Genomic DNA, 20,647 nt, shown 5'->3' with positions numbered 1-20,647 from the left:
TACACCACTCAATTGATTGGAGAAGGCCTGTCATTTTTTAAAAAAAAATCTGATAAATAAAGATGTGATCACACACACACATACACACAGACAGAAGTGTGTGTGTGTGTGTGTGTGTGTGTGTGTGTGTGTGTGCGTGCGTGCGTGCATGCATGCATGCATGTATTTGTATATCCATCAGAGAGGGGGGAGTTATTTTAATGTATTTCCCAATGTAGAAGTCAATAACAAAAAATAAAATAAAAATATATCCTTAAGTTCCAGCTGCTTCAGGAACAAATTAGCAGGAACCATTACCAATATTAATGATCCCATTAATGGGATGTATATAGTGTGTGTGTATATATATATACCTGTAACCATTATTTATTTAATCAAACTCACATTCCACTGCTGTCTAATTTATCATGGATGCTTCCAAGGTTTACACTATAATAACAATTTAAACATTCACTGTAAAGAACTAACATAAGTGGTAAGGAAAATAAAAATAAAATAAAATAAGGGGGGCTTTGATGTTTAGAATTTAAGTTCTAAAACTTTGTCCCATTATTTTCAGTGGAAAGGTCCAGTCTTATAATAAGGGAAAATTTAAAAAGTACATTGTAGTGTTCATGGACCAAATTCACCAGTGGTCACCACTGGTGGATTAGGAAGCATGCTTCCTAGGATAAATAATGTAACTTTGATGTAGGTTCATTCTGTTTCACTTAATGATGTCTCGGTTACAAATGCATTATCTCAGTCAATTCCATCTATTCCTTACTCTGTTCAATGTTCAACGCCACATGAATAAATGGAGTTACATCTTAAAATGCGAAATTTTCAGTCTCAAGCCCGCTTTGTGTGGATTTTAATATAGGACAGAGGAAAAAAAATATATGATTGGAATTGTATTCATTTCTCTTTTCCCTTCTTGTCTTCCAGGTCAGAACTGTGGAGGTTTAGTACAAGGCCCCAACGGGACGATAGAAAGCCCAGGATTCCCTCATGGCTACCCAAATTACGCCAACTGCACATGGATCATAATCACAGGGGAACGAAACAGGATACAGTTGTCATTCCATACTTTTGCCCTGGAAGAAGATTTTGATATTCTGTCCGTTTATGATGGGCAGCCGCAACAAGGGAATCTGAAAGTGAGGTAAAGTGAAATCACTCCTTGTAGATTATATATAGAATTCAATGTTGTGTTGTAAAGGCGGTTTATTCAATTCTCTGTTTGGCTGCTTCACATAAGAACGTCCCTATAGAAGACAAAAAAGCTTCTGCTTTGCATAACAGCCAAGAGACGTTTCGTCAAATCCTGCTATTTTCCCTTCAGGTTATCAGATTTCGACCCAATCTCTCTTAGGCTGCTTGATTGACTACATGCATGCTTATATATTTATTATTGTTCTGAAGCAATTGTGGCATTCCAGCATAAATGCGCTGTTAGAAATGTTTTGTTTCTGTTCAAAAGGGGGAAAAAAAACTTTTGGTATTTCTAAAACCCATTTAGCATTGCTATTAAAAATTGAGGGGGGAAGGCATGGAAGATGCTCTTATTGGCTTGCTATTCACCTCACAAACCCGCCTGTAAGAAAAATTTCTTTCTTTCTGCAATTCTGTTTATTGTTGTGGAAAAGGAACGGATAACATCATCCCAACAACAGTAGAATTCCTTTCATATAAGGGATCCTTTCAAGTATAAAAGAAGTTTATGTTCTTTTTAATATTTATATGTGTTATGCGTTATTTTATATTCCTTTTATATAAGGGAAACAAGTTCTGCTTCAAAGAATTCTTAGAAATCGGCTTATTTAGAAGAATGCTGTATGTTTTCATTATAAATACATTTTGATTTCAATGTGTTACAGGCTTATTTCTTGGTCACATTATGTTAGAAAAGTCTAAAACTTTACTTAGTTGATATTTTTATGGAGCCTCAGAACTTTATCAAGGGTGAAAATCCAAGAACAAATAATTTTCCTTCTTTAGAAAACTTGTTGCATTGGGGGGGGGGGGAGAAATGGGTCTTAATCCATAATGCAGTGGATTAGTATAGGCCAAACCTTACCCCACTGAAGAGTTTGTTTAACCTGTATTTGAAACTATAGGTAAAGAACGAGATCAAACTTCAAGTGGTTCCCCATGGCTCCTCAAAGCATATGTAGATTGTTTTTATTTGAAAAGAACTGTATAATTTAGATTTGAGGAAATGATTGTCTTAAGACAGTGGTTCCCAAACTTGGCAACTTTAAGACTTGTGGACCGGTCCTCTGCCCTAATGACCAGCTGGGTAGGCGGGGCTCAGTGGTCATGTGACTGGCTGGGTGTGGCCAACTCAATGTCACTCATATCGATGGGCGTTTTGCCTTAGCTGTTACAACGAAATAAGGGTGGCAGTTTCTGTAAGCAGGACAATAAAGATTAGGCTAGAAACAACACCGGAATGTTTCCTTCCTGCCTTCCTTACAGGATTAGCCCTGCAAAGTGGGGAAGAAAACAAAAGGAGATTTCTTTCAACAACCGGTTCTCTGAATTGCTTAGAAAGTTACCAACCGGTTCTCCCGAATAGGTGCGAACCGGCTGAATCCCACCACTGGTTCCAATGTAAATGAATTCATGTTGAAGAGCAATGCCACTTTAGACTCTAAACTTCCTTGTATTACATTCCCTATGGAATGTAATATTCCCTTCCTATTCCACTGATAGGAAGAAAGAGGGTTGCAAAAATACAGAAATGCTAGTCTTCCCTGTTTAAATGTGTATCATCTGTACAAAAATCAGAAATGAAAAAAGCTTTTTAAAAGTACCAATTCCCCCCACCCACCCATCCCAGATTAATTGCTCTAAGACAGTGGTTCCCAAACTTGGCAACTTTAAGACTTGTGGACTTCAACTCCCAGAATTCTCCAGCCAGCAGAGCTCTGCTGGCTGGAGAATTCTGGGAGTTGAAGTCCACAAGTCTTAAAGTTGCCAAGTTTGGGAACCACTGTCTTAAGAGAAGGCTTAATTAAACCTCCTTTCTCAACCACAACATTCTTAAGCTCCAAATGCTTTATTATTGATTCACTTACTTCACCTAGGACCTAGCATGATGAAGAATCTACTGTGGGAGTTCATGTCCCCTTGCTTATGACCTGTTTTCACTAGAAATTCTCCTGCCTCAACTTGAGTTCTGAATGGAGCACGCAAACAAAATAACAAGGAGTCTGCCTCCATTTTGTCTGCGCATCTCCTAGATTCTACTTCATCTCGGAAGGTTACATGAGTCCTTCTCCCGTTCAGTAATGCAACAGCATCTCAGTCTGCAGACTCCGGGATCTTCTTTTATAACAGCCCTATGTAGGTTGTTATTTAAAAGCATTGTGTAAATGTATGATGATCTGTGACTCAGTAGTGTCTTGCTGCCATATTCTCTGTAATGAGCAAAGCAGTCTCGATAATGAGCGCCATCACTGAAATAGCAAGTTCTAATTAAACAGAACAAAAAGCTCTAAGGAGACACACTTCACATTTTACACTTCAAGTGGTTTATTTTAGACAATTAACAGCACTTATGACAATGCTGAAATATAAATATAATATTGAGGTCAGGAATGATGGTTTTGTTGTGCAATTCTATGAAAATGTATTGCTCACTGCATAATGAATTACACACACATGTTCTTAAAAGTGCGAGGTTCCCTTCGAGACTAAGCTTACATAATTTTAATAGTACAAATAATTGCTTAAATATATTATCATATATATATATATAAATTTTTGCTTTGAATGGTCTTCTGCCTAAAACTAATTTTTGCAAACTGAATACTTTTGTGTAGTATTTGGCTCCCAATTATTGATATAGACACTATTAATTTATGTAAAATATTTATATAGACACCCATCTTATAATCAATTGTGGGCAGTTCCCTATTATCTTAAAGTAAAGTTGCCTAGGGTAACCCACTCCATCTGAAAGTCTGAGTGACTTTTCCCTTCACAAGATGTGTTGGCTTTGCGCATATATCTCACATTTGTGCATCTGTGTTAATATATGTATCACTCAGAAGCTGTTTCCAAAGAAAAACCAATGGAATCATAAGACGATAGGCCAGAAGCTAATTGCCTATCAAGCAAAATATTCAATTCACACAATTAATTGATCCCAATATACATTTAGGAAATGTTTTATCACCAATTGCTTTCAGCACAAACTCACAAACACCCCCCAAAAAAGTGGTATAGATATTTATTCCATTTTTTAAAAAATAGAAATCATTGGAGATCTCCATTCAATTGTTTAAAAGAAATACCTACTTTATTTTATAAATAACAGTGTAAATAATTACAGTGAGGATTAAGTCTCACCGTAGGAACACACACCCTTTCGCTGTCTAAATATTCTTAGCTTTAGATTGTATCTTTCTGCATATAGATTTGCTACATGGCAAATCTATAGCTTCCGACCAAATTGCAAAATATGGAACCCAGCATAAAATCAGTATAGTTGGGCAGAATGAGACAACTCACTGCAGCCAACTCACCCGCCTTAAGGGAGGAAAAAGTTTCTGCCTTCCCCCCCCCCCCTTTCCTTCTCCAAAGGCTTCCTCGATTTGCTTTCCAGGGTCCCCTCTCATTCTAAGGCAGGCTTAGCAGGAATATTTGTTCCAGGCTGGACACTTCAGCAGGAAGAACCTTCATGGCAATAGCTGTCAGGAGCGAATCACCCTCTCACCATCCCTGTTTGACCTTCTCTCTGCCCAGGAGCCGTCAGGGTCCAGTGGAACAGGCTGAAGGAGAAGGTCCTTAGCAATAGCAATAGCAGTTAGACTTATATACCACTTCATAGGGCTTTCAGCCCTCTCTACGCAGTTTACAGAGTCAGCATATTGCCCGCAACAACAATCCAGGTCCTCATTTCACCCACCTCGGAAGGATGGAAGGCTGAGTCAACCTTGAGCCGGTGAGATTAGAACGGCTGAACTGCAGATAACAATCAGCTGAAGTGGCCTGCAGTACTGCACTCTAACCACTGTGTCACCTCGGCTCTTAAAACTCTGGCATGATTGGAAGCTTAGCTACTGGATAGTGGAGTCAATCGGGAAGCTGCCTTGAGCAAGGGGAGAGTTTCTGCTCACGCACTAATCCAGGTGCCAAACCCTTGGTCCTTCCACCTATTGCAAGCTGCCTTTCCTCCCTGCGGAGAAGGGAGAAATAGGGTTCCCATTGGAGAAGGAGTTCGGGCTGGCAGGAACTTTTGCTTCCCTTAAGCTGGGCTGGCTTTGGAAAACAGAGTGGAAGGCCCAGACCTAGTTTAGTTAAATAGATGCCCGTGGAACCATGTCCCACTACTTCAGCGCAGGCGGTTCCAGTTCTCCCAGTATCTGCCTAGGCAGTTTTCCCAAGTGGCACTAGTTCTTCTAGGGATCAGACTTGTGTGCTAATGGTTTTAATAAAACTAAGAAAGGTGGACAAGTTGGATGGTCACTCAAATAAGAGAGGGAGTGGCTCTAGTCCTGTTATCTCAGGTTGAGTTATTCCGTGTTGAATTGCCTTATGGTGAATTATCCCATGTTAAGTTGATACATCAAGTTGTTCCGCAGCACGTCGGTCACTACAAGTTGCCTTAGACGCTAATTAGAATCCCAGTATGATCAAAATTAGTTAACACTTAAAAGCTCAGGAAAAGAAATGGATGTTTTACTGCTTTCTTAAACACCGGGATGGTGGAATCTAAACAGGGCTCCGGCCCTGTGGAACGATCTACCCGCAGAGATCTCGGCCTTCCGAAAAGCCACTAAGACCTGGCTATTCTGGCAGGCCTGGGGCTGTTGACCTCATGAACGAGATCCAGCCCCACCAACATCGAGTGTATGGTGTGTTGCTTTTAAATTTGTTTTCTCTCTCCCTATTTTTTTAACTCTTTATCTTTTAGTCTTGTTTTTGTAAGCCGCCCGGAGTCCTGCGGCATATAAATTTATTAAATTACAATTACAATTAACCTACTTCTAGTGAAATCATTCCATAGCTCAAGAGGCTCAAAGGAGATGGCCTTTTCCTGTATATCACATAAACAAGATTTACAGTGTTACTCAACCTTGGCAACTTTAAGACGGGTGGACTTCAACTCCCAGAATTCCCTAGGCACTCATGCTGGCTGGAGAATTATGGGACTTGAAATCCCTTCTTCAAACTGGAGACAGGAAAATGTGTCTAACGTGGTTGCATTGATGGTAGACCAAAGGTAAAGAGCAGGTTATCATCTGTTCATAGCCTCCAAAAATGGTTGCTGCACCATACTAGTTACAGAGTAACTTGGCAGTGTAGATAAACTCTGTGACGACATTTTAATATCATAATGTTTTGTGCTGCCTTTGCTTAATGGCTGATGCTACAAGTTTTCAGTAGAAGAACTGGGTGGAGCTCCCAGTCCTTTTACACCAGTGTTTCTCAACCTTGGCAACTTGAAGATGTCCGGACTTCAACTCCCAGAATTCCCCATTTTCTGGCTGGGGAATTCTGGGAGTTGAAGTCCAGACTCCAACAAGTTGACAAGGTTGAGAAACACTGGAATAGAGGAAGACTTAATTCTGAGGGGAAGTTACTGCACACTTTGGACTAGCATCTTCCAAATTCCCAGTCTCCTTTCTTCATAAACGTGGGTTATGAGTAAACAACAGCGAATGCTGGCTGGGGAATTCTGGGAGTTGACGTCCGGACATCTTCAAGTTGCCAAGGTTGAGAAACACTGTTTTACACAAAACTTTCCACAAGTTCTCTTCATTTTTGCAGTCATATTTAGATCGGAAGCCTGATTTAACCACTGCTATTTATATGTAGCTGTTGTTATTATCTTATTTTTAAATTTTTCTGACACATAGTCTTCTCAAAGCCATTCCAAATTGAATTCTATTTCTGACTATCCCTCTATTAGGATGTGCAAGATTGTGGCTTATTTGGTTATCTTTCATTGAATATCAGACAGGATTTCTGTTGGTTGCTCGGCAACGGTACGAGAAATGGTGCTGCATATGGAATTCGTTACCTGTTGTCAGTCTTAATTGACTTAAGCCCCGTGCAGATGTCATTGATGAGCACAGGTAAATAGGGCTAGCGTTGCACCCAACAGCCTTGGACCTGATCTCCCCTTGCGAGGTCCTTTTTATGTAGGGAACAGCTATGCCCATTAGAGCCGAGGTGGTGCAGTGGTTAGGGTGCAGTACTGCAGGCCACTTCAGCTGACTGTTACCTGCAGTTCAGCGGTTCAAATCTCACTGGCTCAGGGTTGACTCAGCCTTCCATCCTTCCGAGGTGGGTGAAATGAGGACCCAGACTGTGGGGGGCGATATGCTTACTCTGTAAACCGCTTAGAGAGGGCTGAAAGCCCTATGAAGCGGTATATAAGTCTAACTGCTATTGCTAAATTTATGCGCTAGATCAGGGCTGTCAAACTCTCAGCCCATGGGCCGGATGTGTCCCACGCTGACCATGCCCCCACCTGCTTTAGCGAAGGGGGAAAAAAGTCCTGATACGTCACATGATGCCACCGTGATGACACAAGTTTACTACTCTTCCAGTCTTCCGCAAAGCGATTAAGACCTGGCTGTTCCAGCAGGCTTGGGGCTGTTGAGTTTATCCAGCCCCACTCTAAGCTGTATGTATGTTGTGAAATTTTAATGTTTGTTTTTTTAAATTTTATATGTGTCCCCCCCCCCCCATTTTTTATCTGTAAGCCGCCCAGAGTCTCTAGGGAGTGGGCGACATACAAATCCTAATAAAACCTAAATCTAAACCTCTGATCTAGGCCCTTCATTTTAATTTGGGCTTTCCCTGTTTCCCCTTTCCATAGAGATGTTTGTTTTTAATGGTTTTTATTTTTCGAAATGAATCTTGTTATATTTTTTTCGTTATTTTGTTGTATAGTGTTTATGTTTTTAACTTGGCATGCCCTTCAGAGTCACGTATGTGAGATGGGTGGTTATATACTTTTATCAAATAAATAAATAAACTAGGTAGCCATTTAGCTAGCCAAATGAACAATAGTAGCAGCAGCAGCTGATAGCAGGCTGTATGTAGCAATAGCAATAGCAGTTAGACTTATATACCGCTTCATAGAGCCGATCAGAGCCGAGGTGGTGCAGTGGTTAAATGCAGTTCAGCAGTTCGGCTGTTCAAATCTCATTGGCTCAGGGTTGACTCAGCCTTCCATCCTTCCGAGGTGGGTGAAATGAGGACCCAGACTGTGGGGGCGATATGCTGACTCTGTAAACCGCCTAGAGAGGCCTGAAAGCCCTATGAAGCGGTATATAAGTCTAACTGATATTGCTATTGCTATTCATAGGGCTTTCAGCCCTCTCTAAGCGGTTTACAGAGTCAGCATATTGCCCCCAACAACAATCCGGGTCCTCATTTTACCCACCTCGGAAGGATGGAAGGCTGAGTCAACCTTGAGCCGGTGAGATTTGAACAGCCGAACTGCAGAACTGCAGTCAGCTGAAGTAGCCTGCTTCTTCAGGCTACTGAAGAAGCAGGCTACTTCACTGCGCCACCTCGGCTCGTATGTGGTAGCCATTTGCTCAAAGCACAGTGCCTAGAGCTCTTAGAGCACAGGCGTGTTCAATCTTGGCAACTTTAAGCCCTGTGGGATTCAACTCCCAGAACTTCAATTCCCAGCATGGCTGTCTGGGGAACTCTGGAATTTGAAATCCATAAGTCTTATAGCTGCCAAGGTTGGACAGTCCTATCTTACAGCAAACTGGCTGGCAGGTTGGTTGTGGGTAACAGTTGGCAAGCCAGTTCATGGCAACTTACCTACCTGTAGCAGAAATGAAAAGGGGTATTCAAAGAACATTATCAGCTATGATGGATTGCAAAGGTTTGCAAGATCTCTGGCTACTGGAATGCTTCTCTTGCCACTCTGAAATCCCCCTCACACACCAAAGTAGGTAAAAATATACTCAGCCACACACCTTTCAGTGACATCATTATGTCTCCGGAAAGCCTTCTATTGGCCACTCAAGAAGCTGAGTTGGATTTCCAACTCAGATTTGATTGCCTGTCCCCTTCTCTCTTTGAACACTACAGAACAAAATTCCCTCCACAATATGTGAGGAAACAAATAACATAGGATTTAACTCCAGAGCAGGGGTGGAATTCAGCCGGTTCGGACCAGTGCGGGTGGACTGGTTGTTATGAATTTGTGCAGTTCAAAGAACTGGTAAAATTGGCCACCGGATATCCCCACCCATCCTGCCCCGCCCCACTCTGCCCTATTTATTATCTTCCCTTCGCCTCTGATCTGGGCCCAGGGACATAGCAATAGCAGTTAAGTTAGACTTATATACCGCTTCATAGGGCTTTGAGCCCTCTCTAAGCGGTTAACAGAGTCAGCATATCGCCCCCACAATCTGGGTCCTCATTTCACCCACCTCGGAAGGATGGAAGGCTGAGTCAACTCTGAGCCGGTGAGATTTGAACAGCCGAACTGCAGAACTGCAGTCAGCTGAAGTGGCCTGCAGTACTGCACCCTAAACACTGCGCCACCTCGGCTCTAGCCATTCCCCAGCTCTGGCCTTGCCCCAGAGCTACCGCCCGTTCATTGCCCACCTCAGCCAGGTTGGGGAACGCACCATTGCCTGGTTCCAGCCTTGCCCTGGGCTTCCGCCTGCATGCTGCCGTCCCCTTCTGGCCTCAAATTACCAGACAGTTCTTCTTACCTAAAGCACTGCAGCGGAGATCTTGTGGCCATTCCTTGCTGAAGTGTCGTCGCTCGTGGAAATGCTCCATATGGTCTCTGGGTCAGCTGCTGCTTCTCTTGCTGGGAGAGAGAGCATCTCTTGTGCAATTTAGCAGCTGTGAGCCACCACTTTCCTCTAAGTCCCATCCGGAATGCGCACAGCACAGAGAAGCATCAGTCATGAATGCTGCTTCTCTGTACTGCTGGCTTCCCGAATGGGACTTAGAGTAAAGTGGCAGCTCACATCTGCTAAATTGCACAAGAGATGCGCTCTTTCCCAGCAAGAGCAGCAGCGGAGAGAAGCAGCCACTGCCCTGGGGAGCAGACATGGAGTGGAACAGTCCCCCAAAAGCTGCTCGGTCAACCCTCCCAGCGTGGCGGAAGCTGCGCATGTGTGCGCTCTCACATTTTCAGTGAACCGGTTGTTAAATGGGTTGAATCCCATCACTGCTCCAGAGTTATTGCAAACATGCTAATGCAAGGTCTATGGGCATGGAACAAAAAGATGTGTGGGGCACGTTTTTGTTCTGAGCTTGGAAGAAAACATCCACACTGAAATAATTGTTGTAATATGTTGCTCCATGTTTCATAAAAACAAAAACGGAACAACTGCATTGCCTAAATCCCATGTATAAAATGGATGTTGGATTGGATTGGATTGGATTTATTACATTTATATGCCGCCCTTTTCCCCGAAGGGGACTCAGGGCGGCTCACAATCCAAGTCAGGGAAGGGGGTACAGATAAGGGATAAAAAAGACGAACAAAACAATACACAATTTAAAAGCACACAACAACCATACCATTCGAGGAGGGGGGAAAAAGCTCTTTAGCCCCAGGCCTGTCGGAACAGCCAGGTTTTAAGGGCTTTGCGGAAGGCCTGGAGGGTGGTGAGGGTTCGAATCTCCACGGGGAGTTCATTCCAGAGGGTCGGAGCAGCCACAGAGAAGGCTCTCCTCCAGGTAGTCGCCAGTCGACACTGGCCGGCGGATGGAATTCGGAGGAGGCCTAATCTGTGGGATCTAATCGGTCTATTGGAGGTAATTGGCAGCAGGCGGTCTGTTCTTGGGTAGGGCTACATAACATTATGTGGACATTAAAGCATCGCTACTAGTTATACAATGTTTAATATTCTTCTTTTGGTAGTTCAAACTAAGCAAAAACAAAGCAGTTTTCTTTGGAAATGGCCCCTTCATTATTATTATTATTATTGAACATTTATTATCTTGCTCACATGGTTTTTTTATCTGATTATTCTGCTTGTTTATTTATTTAGCAGCATTTTTAAATCAGCTCCAATGAGGCTGGAACATGTATATGAGCAAGCTAGAAAGCAAATATCTTAGAAACTTTAATCACGAAATAATCGGCCAACATCACTTGAGGCCTACCCCTATTACTGTTGTAAGTCAGGTCTTTCTTCATTCCAATTAAACATTGCCTCAGCTGGGTTCATGCATCATGTTCAGCTAAAGCTGTTTGTATTGGGTTTTGGTTATTATTATTATTTTTTGAACCATAGTAACTAGTTTTACTCCCAGCTAAGCCACAGATCAATCACTTGTTTGCAAGCTAGCATAATGGATGAACTTAGCCAGGTAATTTTTCCACATACAACTGTTTAAAAATGCAAAAAAAAAATAATTATGTTTCTTTCTCTTAGTGAGTCAGAAGCTCAGTCACAGTTTGCCTCACAGAAGTATTAAATCCGTTCTTCAGTGAACTACTTTCCCAGTTTTAAATAGCATAATAAATAACTGTCGCCTGCCTCGTGTGGGTCTCAGCTGCCCTCAGAGAGTTTGCTAATCCGCCTTGTGATGTTTCATTTCTGTTATAAAGCCTTTCCTTCATTTGCTGGCTGTGGATGGCAAGCAGTGTATATTTAGAAGATAATTTCTCCAAGTAAGCAGCTTTTTTCTTGCCCGTGATGTTTCTTGAATTCTTACTAAGATGAAAGAGAAATAGAGTACCTCTCTACTCTTTTCATTTCTACGTTTCCTTCTTTAATGCATAATGTTTGTAGGAGGTTTTGAAAATGAAAAAAAAAAAAAAAACTTTTAATTTTTTGCACCTTCCTGAAAGGCCTTATAAATACTTGTTGTTCCCTAAACTTTTAGTTATATCACATGTAGTATAACTATATTAAATAGTTATAATCCTATTGGGACTCAATGATAGCCCAAGAAAATTATAAATAATGGATGCAGATAAAAAATTCTGAGAAAGTATTTTCTACTTACAACAGTGACGTGCGGTGAGGTTTATGGCTGATGAGGCAAAAAGAAAGAAAGTGGCTTTTGGCTGTGTCAAGAAAGAGGCTTCTGGCCGCTCTGGTGCTATGTCCAAAAGCCCTGCCGCTGTGTCCGCCATTAGAGGTGGGACGCGTCCCGCCTCTATGGCGAACATAACGCCGGAACAGCCAAAAGCCTTTTTCTTGACAGTGCCCACTGTCAAGAAAGAGGCTTTTGGCCGCTCCGGTGCTATGTGCTACATAGAGGATTTCAACTCTGCTCTTGTTTGCCATGATGAAAATGTAAAAATATAAAAGGAAAAAGGCAAGAGCTGCTGAGGTCAGGCTGGGTTAGCTGCTGCCAGAGTCCCCAATGGATGACTCTGCTTAACTGTTTAAAAAAGCCTCTTTAAAAAACGCCCTCTACAGGAGGAGGTGAGAGAACCACGTGCCTCATCTACATAAGGAATTTTTCGGCTTTTAACCCTTGCTTAACTCTGCTCGAGTGATCGACTAAATGAGGCACGTGGTTCTCCCGCCTCCTCCTGTAGATAGCACTTTATTAGAGGCTTTTTTAAACAGTTAAGCACTAAGCGGAGTCGTCCACTGTGACTCTGGCAGCAACTAGCTCAGCCTTTTTGCTTTTACATTTTTCTTTTCTTTTCATGATGACAGTGGTGAGGTTCTGCCTCCCCTGCCTCCCCTGACTGCACGTCACTGACTTACAATCATTCATTTAGTGACCATTCAAAGTTATAACAGCAATGGAAAAAAAGCGACTTATAGCCATTTTTCACATTTACAACTGTCGCAGCATCTCCATGATAACGTGATCAAAATTTGATGCTTGGCAACTGGTTCATATTCATGACGGTTGCAGTGTCCTGAGGTCATGTGATCCCTTATTGCAACCTTCTGACAGCAAAGTCAGAGTGGAAGCCAGATTCACTTAACAACCATGTTACTAACTGAAAAATTGCAGTGAGTCACTTAACAACTGCAGCAAGAAAGGCTGTAAAATGAGGCAACGTTCACTTAACAACTCTCTCTCTCTCTTAGTAACATAAATGTTGGACTTGATTGCGATCGCAAGGACTTACCTGTACGTGTTTGGAGTCTCTTTGATGCAGTTTCTTGAGCAAATAGATTGCCTGTAGGATTAAGCCATTATAATACTCGGCCTTTCCAATAAAGAAAATAAATTTAGAATAACAATTGGCCTTCCTATGCTACAGTCAAGAGGTAGGTCTCTGTAAAAATATAGGTGCAATCAGGGCTGGGTTCCGGCTTCTGTTACTGCCGATTTGCTCACGGATCGCTTGATACGCGCTACGCTAGCATGCACCAGGGACGTGCAGTCAGGGGAGGCAGAGCCTCACCACTGTCATCATGAAAAGAAAAAAAAAATGTAAAAGGAAAAATGCAAGAGCTGAGGTCAGGCTGTGCTAGTTGCTGCCAGAGTCACAATGGATGACTTTACTTAGTGCTTAACTATTTAAAAACAGCCTCTAAAAAAGTGCCCTCTACAGGAGCCGGCAGGAGAACGACATGCCTCATCTAGTCTGACTTTTTATGATCACTCGAGCAGAGTTAAGCAAGGGTTAAAAGCCGAAAAATTCCTGACGTAGATGAGGCATGTCGTTCTCCTGCCTCCTCCTGTAGAGGGTGCATTTTGTGTATGTGCATGTGTGTTTGAGCGGGAGGGAGAGAGGGAAGAAGGAGGGGAAGGGAGAAGAAAAAAGAAAGAAGGAAACTTATTTAGCAAAGGAGAAAAACAAATGCTGTTGCTTTAAATTGGAACTGAGCATGCCTGGCTGTGGAATTCTGGGAGTTGAAGTCCACAAGTCTAAAAGAATTGCTGCCTCACCAGCCATAAACCTCACCGCGCGTCACTGGCATGCACAGTAGTAAAAAAAATGCTTCTGTGCATGTGCAGAAGCAAAAAATAAGATGGTGTCTCCTATGGTGCTGCCGACAGAACCGGTTCGGGGGCATGGCCAGCCGAGTTACTACCTACTCGCCCGAACCAGTCCGAACCAGTAGAAATCCACCTCTGGGTGCACTGAGTAAAAATTAGGATTAAATCAATACAAATCATCTAAAGATATAGTATGATAATTGTTCCCTACTGCAATGTACAGGGGAAGAAACATTTTTCAAGAGCCGAGGTGGCACAGTGGTTAGGGTGCAGTACTGCAGGCCACTTCAGCTGACTGTTATCTGCAGTTCAGCGGTTCTAATCTCACCGGCTCAGGGTTGACTCAGCCTTCCATCCTTCCGAGGTGGGTGAAATGAGGACCCAGACTGTGGGGGCAATATGCTGACTCTGTAAACCACTTAGAGAGGGCTGAAAGCCCTATGAAGCGGTATATAAGTCTAACTGCTATTGCTATTGCTCTTGCTATTTTTCCAACACCTCAGGCAGAAGACAAACCGAAACTCCAAATTATCCTTTTCTGAATATGGAGTCATTTGCTCCTTTAATCATATTCAACCCAATTGTAGTTTTCTACATAATCCTCAAAACATAGATCATAATTCTAGACACATTTACTTGGGAGCAAATCTCCTTAAGCTCCCTGAAACATATATGTGTAAACGTGCATAAGACACAGGTGCGTGGCATGCTAATCCCATTCACGTGAGGAACAATGGCTCTGGTTAGCATTGATTTTTTCCCCCACCCTCACAATAAATTCTAAAACAGTCAAGAAAAAAATGCTCCTAATGTGGCCATTAAATTACTAATGTATATTCTTTTTTGCATAGAGGAGAAAATCTTGCATTGAGTAGGATACATGTGTTTCCATTAAGATATTATTGAATTCAGTAATTGCTTGCTTTTGGCTACTTACTATTAAGCTATCCTGTACAATTGACATGTTTGTAGCAAAAAGGTTCTGGGGGATTTATTTTTTTCCTGCTTTATGAAGAAAGAGAGAGAGAAATCTTCCTTACTTATTCTATCTGCTGTTAGAAACAGTGTTCCTGCACTGTTCACTGATGGTGATAGATACAGCTGCTTAGAAAATGCAAATAGGATTCTGGTACATATATCATAATGAGAGCCCGTACCACAGCTAAGAAGAAATGCTTCCATAATCTTTGATTTGCTAAAACAATAATATTAATTATTCAAAAGACTAGAATTTTATTTTCTACCATGTTCAATCAGGGATGATGATCCACCTGTATATAATTGCATCAAACAAAAGTTTTAATATTTCACTACTACAGTATATGATTATTAGAAAATATATTTTAAAAAAACCAGGCTTAAAATAATTGGCTATAATTAACATCCTATACATGCCTTCAATATTCATTTATTTATGCATGCATTCCTACTTTGATAGAACTTTTAAAATCAGTGGATCCCAAGAAAAGACTGATTAATATATTTGTTATGAAAATCAGGAAGGTTTGGCTCCATCCATCCATCCATCCATCCATCCATTCTTATATCCCACCTTCCTCTTCAAACACTCAAGGCAACCTGAATTACTATGATCATTTTGTCTACTTGTTTGTGTCTTTTGGGGTATTATCAAATAAGTGTAAATTATTTGCTACATTCAAAAGTAGTACATCATATAATTTAATTTAAAAAAAAACATGTTCTTATATTTGTTCAAAATACTTAGGCTTAACTTGGAACTATTTCACAGATTCTGGAAGGCATACCACTTGTCTTTGAAGGATTACTCAATTTACCTGGAAAAAAAGAGAAAAGCATATAATATGACTGATTTTCATATTGGTCTGTGGATCATCTCCTTTATTAAGGAGATAGGTTTCAATGAACCCAAAGATGCTTCAAGAAGTTCTCCTGAAAATGTGAAAATGGGCAGAGGACAGAACACCCACCCACCTTGCTACCTAGTCTTCTCAATCTGTGATATTTGGGCTCTTATTTAATAAGGTCTCTGATCTATCCATCATTTGCCTGCCTGCCTGCCTGCCTGCCTGCCTGCCTGCCTGCCTGCCTGCCTGCCTGCCTGCCTACCTACCTACCTACCTACCTACCTATCATCTATCTACCTACCTACCTATCTATCATCTACCTACCTACCTACCTACCTACCTACCTACCTACCTACCATCTACCTACCTGCCTACCTACCTACTATCATCTGCCTGCCTGCCTGCCTGCCTATCCATCCATCCATCCATCCATCCATCCACCCATCCATCCATCCATCCATCCATCCATCCATCTATCATCTATCTATCATCTATCTATCACATTTGTATAGCTTCCCATCTTTCAACCAACTTATGGATGGCTCCCAATCAAAGACCAAAAGACACATTAAAATCACATTAAAGCTATAAGACCAAACCAATTAAAATGTTAAAAAAACAATTAAGCCTGGGCATCAAATCAAAGTTCTAAAGGGCTAGTCCTCTCCCAGAGCCCAGAGCTGGTCCCACAGATAACCCTGTTCTGTGCTGTATGATTAGGTGAAGAGCTATATTTGCATTCCAAGCATTTTGGAAATCTGGGTAATTTCCAGGAAGATCAGAGAGAAGGTGAAGGGGCTTTTTGCTGCCTGTATTCTACATCTACCAGGGGTGAGTTTCGGCTGCTGTCACTGCTGGTTTGCTCAGGGACATGCCACACATTCATGCGCAGTACTGAAAAAAAATGCTTCGGTGCATGCACAGAGCAAAAAAAAAACAACACACAAGATGGTGCCGCTTATAGCGCTGCCAATATAACTGGTTTGGGTGTGTGGCAGGCCGAGTTACTACCTACTTGGCCAAACTGGTAGGAACCTATCTCTGACATCTACCACCAAACCTGCATGCATGCAAGTGAATGCTTATATAAGACATGGATTGTTAGCCAGTTCTACTAACATTTTGATGAGGAAAGCTAGCGTTCTCTGCTCAGAGACAGACTGTGGATAGCTCTTAAAACAAATGAACTGCCCGTGTAATATTTGACGAAAGTGATATGGTGTCTTCCTAAACTTGGATTCATGTAGAAAGTCACAGGAATGATTATTATTATTATTATTTTTAAATAATTACTGTGAGTTCACTCTTGTTCTATTTGTAACAGAGACTGGGAACAGTATCACGAAAAAGGAAAAAAAGAATGGCAGATGGCAATTTCAGTATGTAGCACTTAGCTGTCAAAGCAGTTGGTGTTATCAGGGCTCCTTAAAAAAAAAAAAAAACAAAACTTTAATATCCAGAAAAAAAATATATATTTTATACTTTTCTTTTTAAAAGTAGAAAGGCACATATCAATGTGATATGTTGAAACTCAACATCTCCCTACCGGAATCAAAAATGGGGATTTATTTCTTCTTAGTGCTTAAAGGATGGGATAGGAGAATTTGATGATCGGATGTATGGGTGCTCTAAGCTTACAACTATTAATGCTCTACCACCACGTCAGTCTTGATGCTTCCAGTTGTATGGGATTTCATCTCTCTGATTTCCCCACTACCCATGGCAGTTTCTGAAGTTTCTGGGAGTGGAAGTTCACCTAACTTAGAATATTCTGAGGTTGCGAAAGACTGGTGTGTGAAATAGCTGAAGTTACTTGGAATCTTCATAGCTAAAACACATAACTTTTCCTTCATAGATACTTAAAAAAAACAAAACCCTGATTGAAATCACTCCATTGATAGGCCATTTAAAAGTGTTAGTTCTTATGCTCAAAAGATAAATTGATTGGGAAGAGTCCCTTAAATGGCAAAGTATATACTTTTGGTGTACTCTGATCAATCTCTGTATCCCACTAGGAAGATCGAGGAGAAAGGGGACTAATGGCCCAAATCATGTTATGAGATAGCAATAGCAGTTAGACTTATATACCGCTTCATAGGGCTTTCAGCCCTCTCTAAGCGGTTTACAGAGTCAGCATATCGCCCCCACAGTCTGGGTCCTCATTTCACCCACCTCGGAAGGATGGAAGGCTGAGTCAACCTTGAGCCGGTGAGATTTGAACCGCTGAACTGCAGATAACAGTCAGCTGAAGTGGCCTGCAGTACTACACTCTAACCACTGCGCCACCTGATGATTGTTCTCTGCTTCCTCCATGAAGGACAACAGTTCTGGAATGGATGGAAATTTAGGATCACCTGCATGGTGACATCTCTGTTCCCTTTCAATATTTCTACAAAACTCAGATTCTGGAGGTTCCTCTAACGTCTTTGATTTCACGCCTTAGGCTGCAATGTAAACCAACACAGAGTTTTAGCTATTTGTATTTATTCAAATTTATTTTTTTTTCTCCTCTTTCTGTTTTTCTAGCCTTCCTACAGATCAAGTTCTAGATTTGTAGATCCTTGGCTGGCTACATTTATTCTGTAATATGCCGTGTTTATTGATGGTTCCACGTTATGTTAATGAGTTTCACTTCGGTCAAATATTTCTTCTTAGCAATAATGATGGATGGATGGAAATTCCAGCACATTGGAGGAAGGTCCTATGCAGGTGGAGACTGCAAAATATCAGAGTACCTTTCAAGAGCCGAGGTGGTGCAGTGGTTAGAGTGCAGCACTGCAGGCTCCTTCAGCTGACTGCAGTTCGGCAGTTCGGCTGTTCAAATCTCACCGGCTCAGGGTTGACTCAGCCTTCCATCCTTCCGAGGTGGGTAAAATGAGGACCCGGATTGTTGGGGGCGATATGCTGACTCTGTAAACCGCTTAGAGAGGGCTGAAAGCCCTATGAAGCGGTATATAAGTCTAACTCCTATTGCTATTGCTATAATATATTGGAAAAAAACCTGATTATGAAGAACTGTAATCATTAAAATGGCTGTGACTAGGCCAGGTAGTCACTGGGAATCAACAATGTCTTGAAGGTACAAAAATAAATATGTTTACCTCAAGAGGTAGACTTTGGTGTGTTTAAGAAGGAAGACACGGAAAAGGACACCACATCCCTATGTTTCTATTCATACATATTGTTGCAGCTGTGTAACAAATTTAGTAAGAAAAGAAGCCACATATAAGAGATAATAGATAAAACTGTTCTGCCTCGGGGAGAAAAGAATGCCAAAGCAGGATGAAAATGTTCTAATTTTATAAAAAATCAGCAGTCTCCTCTTGCAAACAGTTTGGTCTCTAACATAACAAGAAAAGTTAGGAAAAGGTCAAGATAATCAATTTATTATTTCTTTGTAAAGAGAAAGTAAAGAGAGGTAAGACCTATTTTTATTCCCAAGACAGGAGAACAAAAAAATATATAATAAAAATAAAAAAAAACACCTGTGTATAAAATAAGAAATATTCCAAAGGAGGTAGAAAAGAAAGAAAAAAAATAAGCAAACGAAGTGTAGCAAAATATAAGACAATTTTGCAAATATGTAGAGTTAACTGATTTGGAAGCTTAAATCCTCATGCTTAAAATAACAACTCTATGTTAGAGTCACATGTAATAAGTTCAATGGAATTTGGTTGTTTTGTATTTAGTAAGAAGGACAACTACAGTGAGTTAATAATAGATAAGATACAACAGGAGACAGAATTAAATGTGACTCCTATCCTCATTCATTTTTGTGGATAGTTTTATTTTAACACATTATCAATTCACGAATAAGTGGAGAAGAAGCTGACTTTTATTTTAAGTATACCACCAAGTTCTCACTCTTACCCTATCAGAAATAGATGCAGAATCTTGCATGTAGTTATTTTTTTCTACTGCGTGTCCATTTAAATCCTTTTGCTGGTCCATTGTTATTTCTGCCCAAGAATGATCTTGATAACGCTTTTCTGTTGCAACAGAGAAGAATATGGGTAGCAAATTATTTGGCTCAGATTGTACATTAAATGTGTTTTGATTTTTAACATGCAAACGAGCTTGCTTTGGGGAATGATAAGTATTAGCAGGAGGTAAAGTAAATTACAGATAGCTTGATAGTGTTTATAATTAATTCTACTGCCAGGGGTCTATCCCAAAGTTTAATGGGTCATATAGTACCCACTGCCTGGCATCCATCCCTCAGATCGTCACACTGATACAACAAGGGAGAGGGAATTTTTTTCCCCCCTCCTTTCAATGAAGATCTCATATTTCTAAAACAGCCCCCCATTGAAGATCTCCAGAAATATTTATGTTACCTCTGGTGGTGATGGCTATTCTCCCCTTGCCCCACAAAAATTCTATTGCAAGTAAAACTCCGCCTTATTCCTACATCCTTCATCTCTGATGGAATTCTGCTTCCTCATTTGTTGCCATGTACAATTCAGTGCTTTCCTAACGTCAGTAGTAACTAGTGATAGCACATTTAAGGATCTGTCTGGTTGACCCAATAGTCCACAGAATGGCCTACTAATTATTTGACAATATATTCTTCCTTCCAATTTTTGGCATCTTAAGTGTTTATGAAAAAAAAAATGATCTATATAATTCTATATATAGGTGGTGCAGTGGTTAAATGCAGCACTGCAGGCTACTTCAGCTGACTGCAGTTCGGCTGTTCAAATCTCACCGGCTCAAGGTTGACTCAGCCTTCTATCCTTCAGAGGTGGGTAAAATGAGGACCCGGATTGTTGTTGGGGACAATATGCTGACTCTGTAAACCGCTTAGAGAGGGTTGAAAGCCCTATGAAGCTGTATATAAGTCTAACTGCTATTGCTATTGCTAATGGATTGGAGTTGGTTTTAGTTAAAGATTGGGTATGTTTAAAATGAATTGACATCTGATTTAATCTTGAAGAGAAATGGATATTTTAAGACAGATCTCTTCC

The 20,647-nt window shown here is 41.1% G+C and overlaps 1 protein-coding gene across 1 annotated transcript in view; it reads left to right on the top strand.

Moving 5' to 3' along the window:
* The first annotated feature begins 317 nt into the window (after positions 1–317).
* Positions 318–20,647, top strand: part of CSMD1 (CUB and Sushi multiple domains 1) — a 982,247-nt gene continuing 961,917 nt past the window's right edge. Inside the window, exons 1-2 of the mRNA XM_032215147.1 lie at positions 318–324; positions 928–1,144. Coding sequence (XP_032071038.1) covers positions 318–324; positions 928–1,144 — 224 coding nt within the window. The remainder of the gene's footprint in view (positions 325–927; positions 1,145–20,647) is intronic.

Source organism: Thamnophis elegans, chromosome 4 (assembly GCF_009769535.1).
Source record: "Thamnophis elegans isolate rThaEle1 chromosome 4, rThaEle1.pri, whole genome shotgun sequence".
Taxonomy (NCBI): domain Eukaryota; kingdom Metazoa; phylum Chordata; class Lepidosauria; order Squamata; family Colubridae; genus Thamnophis; species Thamnophis elegans.
This window is presented reverse-complemented; position numbering and strand designations above follow the sequence as displayed.